The sequence below is a fragment of the Athene cunicularia genome (assembly GCF_003259725.1).
Source record: "Athene cunicularia isolate RWA chromosome 5 unlocalized genomic scaffold, athCun1 chr5_part1, whole genome shotgun sequence".
Taxonomy (NCBI): Eukaryota; Metazoa; Chordata; class Aves; order Strigiformes; family Strigidae; genus Athene; species Athene cunicularia.
This window is the reverse complement of record NW_020799101.1, coordinates 38847381-38864103: the sequence shown is the minus strand read 5'-3', so window position 1 is coordinate 38864103 and position 16723 is coordinate 38847381. Positions and strand designations below refer to the sequence as shown.

The 16723-nt window shown below is 43.0% G+C and overlaps 1 protein-coding gene across 3 annotated transcripts in view; it reads right to left on the bottom strand.

Moving 5' to 3' along the window:
* Positions 1-16723, bottom strand: part of RGS6 (regulator of G protein signaling 6) — a 274836-nt gene that overhangs the window by 46584 nt on the left and 211529 nt on the right. For all 3 annotated transcript variants that reach the window (XM_026850080.1, XM_026850082.1, XM_026850083.1), the window contains exons 9-13: positions 16042-16116; positions 13791-13889; positions 12668-12729; positions 8204-8314; positions 4880-5005 (exon numbers count right to left, since the gene is read on the bottom strand). In XM_026850080.1, coding sequence (XP_026705881.1) covers positions 4880-5005; positions 8204-8314; positions 12668-12729; positions 13791-13889; positions 16042-16116 — 473 coding nt within the window. The remainder of the gene's footprint in view (positions 1-4879; positions 5006-8203; positions 8315-12667; positions 12730-13790; positions 13890-16041; positions 16117-16723) is intronic.

The window sequence follows — 16723 nt, the reverse complement described above, 5'->3', positions numbered from 1 at the left end:
ATGTGTATAAGAGACAGCACCCGGGACGATCCCCGCACCGCCCCGCCTCGGACACCCGGGACGATCCCCGCACCGCCCCGCCGCGGGACTCCTGGGACGATCCCCCGCACCCTCCCGCAGCTTTTTATTTGGGAAACAAGGGGCTTGGGTGGGTTTTACTTAATAGATGTGCTCTCTGCCATGCCCCAACTTTTCCTTTCCCGACAAAAAAAAAAAAAACAAACCCAAACCACACACTGGCAACAAGTTTCAGCCATTAGAGGTCATATAAGATGTAAATGCTTTCTGCAGGTAAAATTTTTTTCCAGATAACTCGATTTTCACCGTATGTTCACAATAGGACACAAAACGCCCGCATTCGTGCACTGCAAGCTCCACAGTGCATTCCTATACAGCGTCATGTGTTCTCTATTTAGGTCTATAAACAGGTGTGCAGTCTCCTTCCCCTTCGGGTAAAATTCCCGCGTCCCATATTTCCACTTAGTTGTTTCTCTTTCCAGCTGACACTCTTTGAAGTTGGTAAAAAAAAAAATAAAATTCAATCCACCAGTTAGATGAACATCTCAGCAATCTCAAGATGTCTCGGGAGATTTCCAGGTCATAAAAAATGTATAACAACTCTCTGTTGGCCTTTTTTTTTTTTTAATTGAAGTTTGGCATTTTGTCTGCTATATTTTGGGTACTTCAAAAATCAACATAGTCAGAACAAACTGTAGATGAAAGACAGCAACAGAGAGGAGAAAGAAAAGAGCAAGAAAAAGAGTTAAAATAAAGACAGAGAAAAATACCCCACTGACTGGCTTTCCTGCTCTCACATAAATAATGGACAGCCAGTAAATAAATAAGTTACAGGGCTCAGCTAAACCCAGGAGACTGGTGGACATGATCCTGCAAGTTTATTAGAACACAGAAACACAGCTGGAAGGAGACCTGGGAGGTCACTGAGTCTAGTCTGCTGCTATCTCTGGCAGTGCCTCACTTAAGACCCCCACTGGGACCAATTTTTCTCAGGTAGGAAGATATGGAAATACCCCACCACAGTCAACCCTGTGATTTGGAACTTGCACCACTGGGCACAACAATAGAATTTGGTCCCCTTGCTATGCCACCGAATTATATTCATTTCAAAGCATTCTCAAGTGAACACTTCATGAAATCTTTCCTAGCACTACCAGGAATTTCTAGGTTTTCAGCAGTAACTTTCTCAGGTGTGCCTTGAGGACAGCGTAGGGGCTTACAGGACTCCTGCCAGTGTTAATGAAGATCCTACTGACATTCCCAAGAGAGAACATGTCCCTGCTGCAACAGTTCCCAGATCTCTGGGAGGAGAGTCCTTAAAAGGTAACTGCAAACGTAATTTTTCCAGCAGGGTACCAGATGCTGTGCCCTCAGAAAGTTCCTTACAGCCTCCCAGGGTTTGCATGGGATGCATCTCACCTAACTGTAGATGTCTACCATGCAGACACCATCATTTGAATCCACCAGGCTTATAGATGGTAGAGAGGGACAGGTGCTTTGCAGTGTAATTTAAGTGCTTTTAGCTTTGTTTCCACTTAAAGCTGAAACAAATCCTTCCCAGGTGATTCACTGACTCCTCTTCAGCTTCTCTCTCACTCTAAAGGGAGCCTGGATGATACAGCAGAAAGCACATGCTTCCAAGCTGCCAAATTAGGTGAGACAGATCCCAACCTTGCTGTTAGGTTTAACTTACACTTTGCTTGCATGTTTAAGCATCCAGCAACTGCTTTCCTTTCTGCCAAACACTCTTAATGAGAATCCAGGAGCTTTCTCTGCCACACCTGAACCCTAGAGAGCCATGTTCTGCTCTCTAGCACCACTGCTAACAATCCATCCTCTTCCAGTTTTCTCTGTTAATATTTCTGCCTTTACATCCTGTTGTTATTTAAAGCTTTTAACAGGCTTGCTAATACTGATCCAGTATTAGTTAATAACAATGCCACCTAAGCCAATACTATGACAATGACACCATAAGAATGCCAGCAGTGTTCCCATATTAACTAATAATGATACCAGTGTCTTCCAAAAAGAATGCAGGATTTAACCTCTCTATCCCAACCCCCTGACTTGCAGCCTCCTTTCGCTACAAGCCATCTCAAAACCAAAGAGAACGCATGTCAGCAGGAGGGGCAGCTCTGACTGACCGAGGAAGGTACATGCTTGTCTTCTCATAATGAAACTTTCTCCATTTGTTTGAGTAGGATGAACGTGGGGGACACCTGCCAGTCATAAAATCTGCTAGATTTCATTAGTGTAACCCCAGATATATTTCAGAAAACCCATTTGAGGAGTATTTCAATACAGTATATTAATTTTGCACCTCACCACTACAATTTAATTGCAAATGAGCACCACTACGTAAGTGCAGTAAGCATATACAAGTTCAGTACCTGTTCAGCAATAAAATTTCAAGCTCATTTATGTAATTTAGTAACATTCCCTTGTTTATCTTACAAGTTAACTTTCAGGTTTTTAAAAATAATGAATATAAAGGTGTGTTGATTTTTCACTGTTCTGCTGCTGGCAGGCTTTCTGTACTTCTCTGACAGGCACATCTGATAAATACGATGGTCAGTTCCAATGTTGTTTAAAGTCACTTTCTTGGGAATTTCCCTTTCAGATCTCACAGGCTAGCAGACTGCACTAAAGTGGCAATTGTTCACATGCTTTACTAGTGTATTTGATTTTCTAAGTGAAAAAAATAACAAAACATGAACTTAAAGGCTGTGCAATCAAGCTCCTAGTTGGTGTAAACTAAGAATGGCATCAAACCTGCTCACTACCAGCAAGGACCAGAACCCAACTGACCGCATGCTCAGCTGACAGATCTCCTAACCCTGGGAGCAGGCACAGTTCTGCCAGTGAAACTGCAAGCTCTCTGTCCATCTCTGCTAATGATCGCTGGGCCTACTGGAACAGGACTGCCCCAAAGAAAGAATGTGACCATCCACGTGCTGAGATGGCACCAGAGCACCACAACAAAGCCTCTGCAGTGTAATTCAGGCTCTGTAAAAAAAGCGTTTTCTACTGGATACCGCCGTATCTAGGGCAGTCAAATTACATTACTGCTGGATCCTTCTGTGTCTCCAGAACTAAAACTAACCAAGGGAAGGAGCAGGTGAGGACTGTTGCAGATATCCACGAAGTGCCTCTGACCTGCTGTACCCCAGTTAAGGAGCAAGGATCCCACACATGAGCACAAGAGCACAGACTGGCACCCCGACAACAACTTACACCCTCACCTTCAGCACAAGCCAGTGGCTGCAGCCTTCCCTGATGCCAATGCCAAGTCATCTGCCCTGCTGCTAACCACCACCTTTCTGCTTCTGCGCAAATGCATGAATGTGGCAGTAAATTTGGCTGTTTGTCACATGCAGGCGTGAGTCTGAACTGTAACTTCAACCACTGAGTATCAACCTCTACCTGTGCAGGCTGCCTCTCTGGCTGGCATGAGCCCTCTCCCATTTTCTTTGGGCTTTGCAGCACCAAGCAATGAAGCTAGCATTAAATGTCTGCAATCCTGAACACTAATCCCAAGGTTTGTCCCACTCCTGATTCAAGCATAATCCCGGGAACCCCACTTTCTCAGAGCTCACTGTAGTATATTTGCTTTTGCTGTTATGTTGTCGTTTGGTTGTATCTGCAGGATACATTACACTAGCTCTTCTGTGGACATCACCCTCCTCACAGAAGAAGAGCTGCTTTCCCCAAAATAAACTTCAGGGTTAGGGTTGGAATTAGAGTTAAGATTCAAATCAAGGATGATAAAACCTGTGACAATAGTCTGACTAATGCTAGGACAAGCAGGGGACTCAGATCCTTGCTATGTACGCAGGGTTGTGGCTTTAGCTTAGGGCCTATGGGGAATATCTAGCTAGACCTCTCTTTTTCTGTTAGTGTGAGAAGATACCTGGTATCAATATGGGAAAATTACTTAATACAGTAGTTCTAGGGTATGCAGGGGTGACTAATGAATCCTAAGGTCTTGAGTTTGGCACCTAGTTTTGCAGCTGGAAAGGCTGAAGAGATAGGCATACTCTTTGAAGCATTGCTACCCCTGAATGAAGCATGCTGTTGGCACTTCCAGTGTCTTTTCAACAGTTCTGCAATGGCACTCGATCTTGGAGCAATGTGCTAGGCCAGAGACCAGGTTTAGAACAGTGTTATAGACAAGGCCACAGCAGCTGGATCTCCTAGGACAGGTTTTGTCTTCATCTAGTCACCAAAAGACCAGCAACTTATTACTGCTGCCTATTCCTGCTGTAGTTGAAGTAGCAGAATTGTGTGCATGAGTTTATACTCTTAGTCTGATGTAGTATCATGTGGGTGTCTACATAATGTTTCATAATAGAAGTTTTGTATTCTTCACAACAAGAGAAGCCAGGTATTCAGAATTCCCACACAGAAAGAGTGCTGTTAAGGTGACAGTCAAGCTCTTGAATAGTTCGAAGGTGCCAGAATTAAAAGTAGGTGCTGGAGACCTGATTTGGTGACTGCCAGTACTGCAACAGTTTTTAGCCACATGATCACCATACTCTGTTTCCCTCACACGACCCCTGCCACAAATACACATGTAAATCCTATACATTATTAACAGGCTTAAATGCTGTGCCTCATCACATTATTGAAACTTTGCAAGCCTTTGCATACAATACTTGACAACACCGGCTCTGCTGAACACTGTTCCTGAGGTTACTTATATAATTCTAGTGTAGGCATCCATAGCAGTGCTATGGGCCAAATCCTGCCATTCTCAGCTTTATTAAAATGGGTGTTTTTAGCAGTTCAAGTATTGCCCTTCACCTATGCAAGAAACTAGGATTGGTCCCATTCATTTAGTTCAAGTCAAAAAAGGTTTCACCTGAGGTTTTCTGAGCTGAATTCTGATTCCAGGAAACGAAGGAATTGGTCTCGTCCTACTGGGTCCTTCAGCACCTCATCCATGGAGAAACCCCATCTTTTCACACGCTGCTGACTAGGTTCTTTGCTGTTTGTAGAGAAAAGGGAAAAAACAGATGGAATGTGCATTTCAGCCTGCTGTCTGAGCAGCTGCTGCTGTTACTGCTACGCAGCAAAGGGAGGAAGATTATCAGATAAGGAGATGGTGGTTTTTTCTCAAGGTTTTGTAGAAATACAAGTTAGCAAATAAAATAGAAAAAGAAGTGATAAAGATCAGGGTCACCATTAAAGCAACTGTACTATCTGGATGTTTATATACACAGCAAAAGACAGACAGTGAGACATCATTTTCAGAATAATTTCTGGTAGGTTTCATGTAAAGAACAGCATATCATACTTGAATGATTATCCATTATGCACTTCTTATATATCTACTCAGATGTACCTTGGGATTGCTTATACATCAAGGCAGAAATTTGCCAGCAGTGTTCCCTGGGCCGCTGGTGAGCTCCAGAGCATCTCCTTGTGTCCCACACAGTGCTGGCTGGTCACTTGGAACTGGCTTCAGATTTTCAGTTCCACATTTGCATTAAAAAAGCAGTTTCACTAAGAAGCAGTGCAGACAAGTTTTCTAAAAATGATTACTGGTTTGTGGTCTTTTATTTTTCAGTGCCTCTGATTTTTGGATGCCTAAGTCTTGGAAGACTAAAAAGCATCTCTCTCCCACCCTCCATGATAATCAGACTCTTATTTTGTGTCTCAGCTGGGACACTGAGATGCAGAGGCACCCTAAAATTACTAATAACCTTTCTGCTAAATTATTTCTTAATATAACTCCACTTACATAAGCTGTTGTTTGAATTACCAGACATGTTGCAGAGATGTCTATAGGGAGAGGCAGTGCCTGGGAATCACGATGAGGATCCTACAAGACAGTCTGCGCATCAGAGCATAATCTGGGCTCACAGAGCGTTTGAAAGCTTCTGGTGTGATGGTGCCATACTATGAGACAACCATTAAAATACAGCTCAGCAGCTCACGTTTGTGACAGTAGAGCCACTGTTAACAGTACATATCTATTAAACTACATGTCTTGTCATGTCCACAGCGATTCCTAATCCTGGAGCCTTAGGGGACAGTGGCGATCTGTGCTGAAGACAAATAAGCCAAAGGGGTAAATAAAATGCCCGCTTTGATTTCCTCTTGGTGTAAAGACTAAGCAAAACTGATGGGCAAGTCCTCACTTGAAGTACAGAGCACTCGGGATGGCTCCTCCTGCACTCACCCAGGAGCCAGCAGCGCTGCGGACAAGGGCACAGATGACAGCCTACCTGCTAACTGAGCCAGCCCAAACGTGGGGGCCTGAAAGCCATGTTTGTGCAGAGCTATGCACGAGCTAAGCTTGGGAATTTCCTGCTGAATCTACAGATCTATAGCTGCTCTCCTTGTTGCTGCGCAATGTTCTAGCATGAACGAAAAGGCCAAAGTGCTGTCTAAAACTGAAGGCTTTCCATGGTGTTTCCTGAGTGCCATGAACTGTAGTGGCACAGGGCTGTCCAGGCTCGGCAGCTGGCCCTTACCATAAGCAGTGAGAGGCTCTTTGTTTTCCTGAGCAAAGGCTCTGCTCTCCTAACTGAGGAAACAGCTTTGCAGGCAACACAAGGGCTACCGCAGCTCTCGGGGATCATTTAATTATTCATGCAAGTTGCAACTAGATGCAGATGCAGTGAGTTCTCTTACAATAGAGAATTAAATGGAAATACAGAGCTGTTTGTTCTTCAATCTCCCAACAATACAACTTTCTCTTTTTCATCAGCAGGAGAATCACCTTCCTTAACTCTGAAATCATAGCAGAAGACAAGCATTTATTTTAAATTCCTATAAAGGCTGTGACATCATGTTAATTGTATTCCTCAAGAACACAGACATCTTTTCTGGGATTTGCAGATAGCTCAACAGATGTGGAAATAATGGATGCCTGGTTTACCTTGTAGGTGGGGGTTCCTCCAGAGAAGTATTTTGCAGGACTGTATCTAGTTCTAGCCCTGCTAGGGAGGATGGGGAAAATGAGAGAAAATTACTAAAAAGGAAATCCAAAATATTAAAATTATGTGAAGAGGGGCAGAGATTCCAGAGCAGCAGGTGAAAACATTTTTCACAACCCAGACCACATGGTTTTTAGAAAGGGAAAGAACTTGTCCTTTTCCTGGAACGATGATTCACGATGAATTGGCTTTCTTGGGCTGGTAGTATCTTAAAGTTAACATTATTATTCAAAACCAGACAGGATTAGATTTGGCATTCTCTTTACAAGGATTTGTTAAAGTGAACTCCCAGTTCAGATTTGGTGCTGAACGGCAGCAGGTAAACACTAGAAGAAGCTGCTGAGCAATCGCAGTAGTTGGCCACAGGACAGGAGAGAGCAAGGAAGGTGACATATGGCATGGTGATGGCATTCAAACCTGCTGCGATAGCTGCTAGGCATAGAGGCAGGCAGGACAACTCTAGCCCCACTACAAGGGCTGCGGATAGCCTGTGACAGCAAGAGATGTAGACACCAGCCCGACTTCCCTTGCACCAGCATCACATGGGCAAAACCCAAACTAAATTGTAGTGCCGTGCTTGCTTTTTGGAGAAGGTCTTTGAGGTTCAAGGCACTGGAAGTCCTACAGTCATTCCTCCACCTTTTCATCTAATAGACACCATAACAGAGACAAGCCAGCTTGTTCACTAAGAAGCGAGGCCCAGCTCCCTTTATCAATCTATTATAATTCTGACCCGCCAAATCTCACATGTTACGTGTGAGCTACACTTCTCTAGCTCCCGTGCCAAATCCACCTCTGCACAGTGGGAACGGCCACTGCCCTATAACCCATGCTATTCTGCCAGCAGCATCTCTCATGGGATCCCAGGAGCAGGGCAGGTGCACTGCAGCTGAGGGAGGACTGGAAATCAAGCTCTCAAGGGTCAAAGGAGCCATGCTGGAGCAAGTATCTCTTAGCAGTATCCTACACCTGTGGGATCTCTGACCTGAGTCTGTGCATGTCCTTGACAGGCATGAGAACATCCATTACCTAACTTAAGAGTATCACTCATAAAGTCATATGGAAGTGGAAAGGCTGAATAATTCACAGAGGAAGTGATAAGCCTCTGTTTAAACTTCAGCTATGTACTTGTATCTTGTAAAGTTAAACATCCAACTTCCTATCCAAGCAGGGCAGTGGGAAGACCATACAAACATAATGGCAAGACAACTCTAACATTACTTAAAACTACCAATTCTTACCTCATTTCGATGTCCCACAACGCTGCATCATCACTTATCCAGGGATTGGAAGGTTCAGCAGGAGTTATAAAGGGATCATATTCCACATACTGCTCTGTGTAGGCTATTAAACTGAGAGACAAAAAAAAAGAAGAAAGAAAAGAAAGAATGAGGGCCTGTATGCTCAGTCACATGTCAGAGAGGTACAGCTTTCCTTTTTCTTCTTTTTTTTCCTGTGCTTCTTTTTATTTTTATAGGTATTAATCCCCTTCTCAGCAACCACAGGAGTCCCTTTTCCCAGGGATGGTGCATGCAAGGATTTCTCTGCAAACACCCACCTGCTCACTGCAATTATTTTCCTCAAGCTTGTCTCTGTCGAGATGCCCACAACAAGTCCAATGAGGCAACAACTGCATTGCTACGGTAGGACTTTCACCACAGAGCCATGTCCTCCTCTTCATTTGCTGTATGTTGCTGTTGCCTCTTGCCCTTTTGTTTTTTGCAAACTTTTGCACCCACTTTATGCATTATGAGTAACTCATCTAAATAAGGTCATGTGCTGTAGATAAGAATATACTTAAATCTTTGGAGGATCACAGTCCTGAGCATCAAAGCTTCAAGCTATAGATAAATTTGTTGTTATGTTGGTATACCATTTAGTCTAATGGCGCTATTATAATATACTTCAAGAGTAGTTTATAATAATTAACTTAGAATGTAAGTAAATTATATGCATGTTGGAAAAACACCTGGCCCTTATACTGGCTTGCTTCATGACGAGGTAAGATATACAGCCTCTAACCCTCACTAGGATGACATTCAAAGAGCTTCCTGGGAAAAGGACTGTGTCTGATTGCATAAGTGATTCAGGAATTCCACTGGGGTTGGGGCTAGGGGCGCATTTTTACAGAAGAAAGACAGCATGTATGAAATAAATCAAAAGAAATTTGTCCTAGTCTATATTGGAAATACTCTAAGGCACTTTTTAATTTTTTTGCCTGGCTCTGCCAAGTAATTAACTACGTTAATTGAGTCTCATCATTCTGAACAACTAATCTACTTGCACTGTGACTGTCCATGCTAAACTTTACATCTGGTTTTCCACATCTCAAAAAAGGCAGGAGAATGAAAAGACCCTGTGAAACAAAGGGTCACAAAAGGCAGAAAGTTTCCCTGACCTGCTCTACAGTAATTATTTCTTTTTGTTTGTCCTAGCTCTTATCATGAGGCATTAAAATCATACACTTTTGTAACCACAGCAGGTTCCCGTTGCCCCTCAGGGCACTCAGGGCTGTCTCATCTCATTTCATTAATTACATTTCATGACTGCTGTGGGTCAAGGGTTGGAGGAGGGAGCAGCGTCCAATTTCAGAGAGCAGCAGCAATCCCTGAGACATCAATGAGAGAAAGGGTTGTTTAAAAAAAAAAAAAAACAGCAAAAAGGATCAATCAGGAGATATCTGCTGTGAAACTTGAATTGCTCCTAATAAAATAATAAGAAGGCATCAGAGGTGCTAGTACAAGTACTAGCAAAAATAAAAGGGAAAAAAACTAAATTAAATGAAACAAGCAGGAATTGCTAAGCACATTTTGCCGATTCAGTATAATGACAGCAGCGGAATCATTGCCTCATTATCTTCTTTAGATGGCTACAGGAGGGGGACTATGGAGGGAAAGCGTTTCTGTTAGAATGCAGACCCGGACTTTTGGCCTTTCGGGTGACAGACTGTAATTCTGGTAGAAAAGGGTGGGAAGCAGTCACTGAAGGGTGCAAGAGCTTGCCTTGAGAACCCAACTGTCTTGCAATCAGAGGCCCCTGCTGAGCCCTCGTGGTTACTTTGAGGAGCTGAGAGGATAGCACAGATTTTCATCTAGGGAGCTGAGATTGCTTCTGGTAGGAAGACGCTCTGGGTTTCCCCAGCCATTTCTGTGATGCCACATGTAATGGGATTGCATTAACACTGCATGATGCAGACAGGGAAAACAGTAGGTAGACTATATTGGTATTTTATCTCAATAGTTCTCAAATCCTATTTCCAAATCCTAAACCTGACAGTGTGCAGGTCCCAAGTGGGGAGAAAGGGATGTGAAAGAAAGAAGAAAGCTGTTTCCAAGGTGTCTGGAGCAACTGAAGGATGCCTGCTCCCACACTTCATGCAGATCTACTCCTGGAAGAGGAACAGGGAGGAGAGGCAAGAAAACTTTTAGTAGTGGGCATTTATTTCACTGGAGCTGGGGATAACCTTTGGAGAGCTTTTCCATTCCTCTTCTGCTGTACAAGGGCCATCCCATAGAATAGCAAGCATTCACGGAAAATGTATGTGATTGGTCTATCACTATTGAAATAATTTGTATCTTATTCCTATAACAGATTAGAGAGCAGCTTGCTTCCCCACCACCCCCTGCCTTATTTGCTCCTTGTTACTTCCCTCATCCTGTCTGAGAATGCCTTTGCACTGTACAGGAAAAATGGCAGGTGGTGCCACTGTCAGGCTTGGCTGTCGAAAAGAGCGTGCCAAGAAGTCGTCTCCTGCACCCCAATATGCCACACTGTCACTTAAAGTAGTCCCAGCCTGAAAAGCAACTTGCTAATAACAGCATCTCCTCATGCAGCAGATTTGTTCCAAGCATTTATATTCAGTGTTTTACATCAGGCTTTCAGGCCACACAGGATTTTATTTCAGGCAATCGTTTGACTCAGGTCACCCACATTCATTCCTCCTCACCCATCCCCACCCCTGCTAAGTCACTGGACACATCAGCCCCTCTATTTCCCTCCTGCCTGCTCCATGACCCTCCACATCCAGGCTGCACTTCCCAGTGCTCTCCATACCAAGCCCTGGGACCCTCCAGCAATGCTGCCACCCAAAGCCATCACATAACCAAACGCTTCTTCACAAGATATAAATATCACAACCATGATTTTAATTCTTTATAATTTCAAAATTAAACTTTCAAAACAGGAGATAATAACTTTTTGATTGTTATCTTTTATTTACTTTTCTCCTGGTTATCAATTTGCACAGGTTTTCATAGCAACATTTTCTTATCTAATTTGGGACCAATTTAAAAAAAAAAAGTCCAACGCCCTTTCAAACCAGGAAACTTTTCTGTCCAGTTTTACTGAAAAATATCAGAATTTTGTTGGCATTGACAGCGTTACATTTGTAATGTCACTAGCTCCTCATGATCAACAGGGTGTTAGGTGGACAGGATTCGATGTTCACAAGTGAATGAGTTTTACTGAGTCCATCTTATTGAATAAATACCCACCTAGAAAAAATTCAAGTAAAACAGATCTGCTTGCTTGTAAATTACCAGCCTGGAAATCATTACTGTCTCAGTATATTAAGACCATTGTAAGTAAATTCAGTACAAAATGTCTTTTTTTTAGTAAAGCACAAACATATCCTCTTAATAAAAAAGAACCAGAAAGCCCAAAACATAAATATGAATATGCTAATTTCAAACATACAGTATAGTATATGCAGGATTTCATGGAGCCTCTGAATATTTTCTATTCAACTAGATAAATTTTCTTTTTAATCGTTAAACTTTATGAGTCAACTTCGGGGCTCTCGCCATTTAATTTGCCTAGTTTAGTACACATATGCTAATTACAGGTGCAGGCACTGCAAAGCACATTTCATAGGGTAATCTGGTTTTAATTTGCTTAAATAAAAATTCCTCTATTATTTCTCTACATGGCACCAGCCTTTATCACATCGCCCATGTACAACACAGTTTTGCTCTAAAATTGATGTTAACTGAAGTGCATGCCTATCCCTGCATTTGTCTCAGTGATTCCCTTGCAAATGTCCATAACTTACAAGTATCTAAGTAAAGGAGCTGTCATTCTCAATTAAATGTGAGCTTGTTCTTTACCTGTTTATACTTTCCTAACAGAACTAAATATTCTGCAAGTCAAATTGTGCCTTGATTTGCCTCTATGAGAAATATACCTCTTAAAACATTGCCTTGAGTAGTCCAGGTACAATGCCAGTACTTCCCATAGGGTTTCATATGTATGAGTGAGAGCAGAAACTGACCCTACAACCCCAGTATGAACACGGACATGAATGCAGCTCCTGCCCCAGAGCTGTGCCAGCCTACAAGAGATAAGCACTGAGAGTTCATCCACAAAAGAAAAAGGCATTTTCAACTTGAAACAGGAATGACTTTCCTGTAAACAAACTCTAGGGTTGTGAAGGGGAGGGAAACAGAAGTACTGCAAGGGTTCTTTCTTTTGCAAATAACATTTCTTTTGATTTTACAGTATGACAACATCCTCATTTTTCACCTACTTGTTCTCAAAGAGTGAGTGCAGAAGTGTCAATGGTCAGCAGACGGGCAGCACGGCTGGTCAAGGAGGGGGAAGCACAGAAAGGGGACCAGCCTTTGTGCATTCCTGCCCCCTCTCTGTTTCTGGAAATGCCAAACTGGAGATGAGGAAAGAATAGGAAATCATGCAAATGAGACACTCACCTTTCTGCTACTTTGGACATCTTTAAACAATGTCTCTCTATCTGCACGTTCAGAAAAGTTATCTGAGGAGAGAGATGACAAGGACATTAACAATCCAGGAGCTCTGCAGCATGCACTGATCATATCCCTACATGCTATTGATTTCTCTTTCCAAAGAGCTTGAAAATAACTCAGAAGGAAATGGGACCCTTCCCTAGGTATTAGAAGCAGCTTATTAACAGCTTCCAACAGGAGTCTCCATTTCCTATGGCAAAGCCCCAGGGGAAGCTTCAGAAGACGTAATTAAAAGTAAGAAAGGCACATTCCTACTTTGGGGCTGAGGTTCCTAGACTACTCAGGGTGCAATGTGATCCCCTTTTTACACCATACTCCTCTCTTCCATTTCTCTGACTGACATCGCAAGACCAATAACCATTTTACAGCACATTTGCACTCCGCTATCTAGTTCATATAGCATATACTATGTTGCCTGTGACAACAAAAACTCAAGAAATACAGTGTTTAGGTTTAGTTCAGAAGACCACCCCAAAACTGGATGCCCAAGAAACATGTTTAAGGCTATCTTTACTAAAATGCTGACCTAGCGATTCTTGCCCGTACTTCAGTGAGTGCTGCTTGTTTCAGGAAGTAATTTAAAAGGAGAGCTCCCTGTGCCAGGGCAAGGATGTGCGAGTTGGCTGGCCATTCCTTAGAGTGATTGTGCAAATAACTTTTTACCAGTTCCTTAAAAGCTCTGACTGGACTGTCTAATAGTAACACACCAAACAATGCTTTTCCTCACCACCCAGCCCCAGCCTGCACCCCTGTATGCTGGCTTCTTCCCTAGCTTTTGTCACTGCCTACTTTTCAGATATCCTCAGTGATCTGAAAATTAATCTGTCTACTGGCCCACAGACTGAGTAATAGTAGACTCAAAAGTCAGTAGTATCCATAATACAAATTGTCATACAACTGCACTGCTCAATTAATATATATATCTTTAAATACTACTTTACATAAAATATGTGAGGATTGAGGACAGGTAATGCATACAATTGGTTTTGCTGACATCTCCATAAATTTATGTGGGTTTTTTTTGCAGGTAACAGTTCTCAGAAGAGTTGCCATATAGCCATCTACTTACCTGTTTCCGGAAATCCTCTTTTGTAGTTTTGCGTACAGGTTGGGAGGGCACATGTACAGGGCTTTGGGGCTGGGACTCTTCTGTAACCCCGTATACTGACTGTGAGGAGCCAATAAACAAACAGAAGGGATTACAGCATTTTTCTCTGTCACGCAATAAGGAAAAGTGCAGTATGCAAAACAATAAGGTAAGAAGCCAGCAATTTCCTACTATTTATATCTACATAGGCCAATAATCATTCAACCTGGAGCAAAATTTACAGATCAGACTGTGCTTGCAGGTGCCTGCATTTGGAAGATCTCAGGCACATTAAGAAAAGAGTTTATTTTAAATGTTAAAATACCGCTGCTAATTTTGAGGAGCTTTGAGAGGTGTGTGTGTCAACACTTGCAGGATGAACACTGGGAACAGTCATTGTGGTGAACCAAGTGGAGAAAGAAAAGACAAGAACGTAATCCTATGCCATTTTCTTCCACTTGGTTTAATGTCTTGTTGTAAAACTTATCAGTGGATAAGGAATGGGCTGGATGGTTGCACTCAAAGAGTTGGGTCAATGGCTCAACGTCAGAGTGGAGAGCAGTAACGAATGGTGTTCCTCAAGGGTCAGTATTGTTTAATACTGTGACTGTTTAACATCTTTATTAAACCAGCGCTGTTTAACATCTTTATCAGCGACATAGACAGTGGGATCAAGTGCACCCTCAGCAGGTTTGCTGATGACATGAAGCTGTGTGGTGCGGTCAACATGCTGGAGGGAAGGGATGGGCCAGCCAGAGGGACCTGGAGAGGCTGGAGAGGTGGGCCCATGCAAATATCATGAAGTTCAACCAGGCCAAGTGCAAGGTCCTGCACATGGGTCGGGGCAATCCCAAGCACAAATACAGGCTGGGCAATGAGTGGATTGAGAGCAGCTCTGGGGAGAAAGACTTGGGGGTATTAACAAATGGAAAACTGACTCTGAGCCAGCAATGTGTGCTTGCAGCCCAGAAAGCCAACCATGTCCTGGGCTGCATCAAGAGAAGTGTGGCCAGCAGGTCAAGAGAGGTGATTCTCCTCCTCTACTCCACTCTCATGAGACCCCACCTGCAGTACTGTGTCCAGCTCTGAGGTCCCCAACATAAGGACACGGACCTGCTTGAGCAGGTCCAGAAGAGGCCACAAGATCAGGGGGCTGGAGCACCTCCCCTGTGAGGACAGGCTGAGAGAGTTGGGGGTGTTCAGCCTGGAGAGAAGGCTCTGGGGAGACCTTAGACTGGCCTTCCAGTACCTAAAGGGGGCTACAGGGAAGCTAGGAAGGGACTCTTGATCAGGGAGTTTAGGGACAGGACAAGGGGTAATGGCTTTAAAGAGGGTAGATAGAAGATTTAGATTAGATAGAAGGAAGAAATTCTTTACTGTGAGGGTGTCAAGACACTGGCACAGGTTTCCCAGAGAAACTGTGGCTGCTCCCTCCCTGGCAATGTTCAAGGCCAGGTTGGACGGAGCTGTGAGCAACCTGATCTAGTGGAAGGTGTCCCTGCCCGTGGCAGGGGGCTTGGAACTAGATGGTCTTTAAGGTCCCTTCCAACCCAAACCAGTCTGTGATTCTATGAACTACAAATTGAATAAAGAGTTTAACCAGGTGTCAGTGGGCCAAGTTCAAATGAACGTCTCAAAACAAAAACCTGAAGATTGACTGGTAGTCATTCATTTTCAGAACAGAGACATGCACTGAAAACAGTATCAGTTACCCTTTCATTTAGTGCTTTTGCTTTTTATTTAACATTCATAAGAGACATGTGAATAGCTATGATGCAATTTAACTTCCAGCGGAAGTTCAGGAGTCTGGTGTCACCTCCAAAACTAATATATACACAGAAGAGCTAAAACTTTCTGGAAGTTGAAGGCACCCAAGTTGCTAATGATCCAGCATTTGAAATGATTAAGGAGAGTAAACAACTCTGAAAAATCTGTGCCCAAATAATTTCTGAAAATGGGACCTAGGTACTTTTGCCAATTGCTTTTAATTTTATGGGAGTGCAGAGTCAGCAGACATCTGGGACACACAGCTCCTTAATGCCCTTCCTAGCTATACCAGTCACCCAGTCTGTACCTCTCTTTTGATAAAACAGGAATAGTAAATTCACGGATTAAAACAAAACTGATATTTGCAAAACACTTTTTTGGTTCCCATTGGGAAACTCTGATATACTGTAGCAGTCAAGCATGATCTGCATTTACAAAACAAAAGAACAAAACTAAAAACTCTGACCTTTTTCACTTTCTGTGGGTTTTTCATACGACGACACTTTCTAATGTCCATTTCTGTGGTGTTCACACAGCCCGGCTGAAAAGAGATGGTAATCGTATTACTCCTCTGTTTAGAGTCCATATGCTACTTTTTCTTTCTAAAATATACAATTAGATCTTGTCCAAAATTCTTTCCTGATGTCCCATAAACTATTGCTAAACAAGATAGTACATATACCCGAAGTTGGCATCTCAGCATCAAAACCATTTACTCATAACTTTGGCACCAAAAGGAAATGTCTTAGCTAAGAGGAGAGCTTTTTCTAGGAAGCCTGAGCCAAACTGGGTCAGCTGCTTTTCTTTTGTATGCAGAATAATCTTCAAAATGATATGTTTATCATATATTTCTGTACTGAGTCTGGCTGAGATGGAGTTAATTTTCCCCACAGCAGCCCTCACAGTGCTGTGTTTTGTATTGGTAGCTAGAAAGGTGTTGATAACACGCCAGTGTTCTGGCTACTGCTGAGCAGTGCTGGCACAGCATCAAGGCTGTTTCTCCCACTTTCCCCTGCCACCAGTAGGCTGGGGGTGGGCAAGATCTTGGGAGGGACATTGCCAGGACAGCTGATCCAGAGTGACCAAAGAGATATTCAATACCATGTGATGTTTGCTCAGCAATAAAAGCTAAGAGAAAGGAGGCTGGG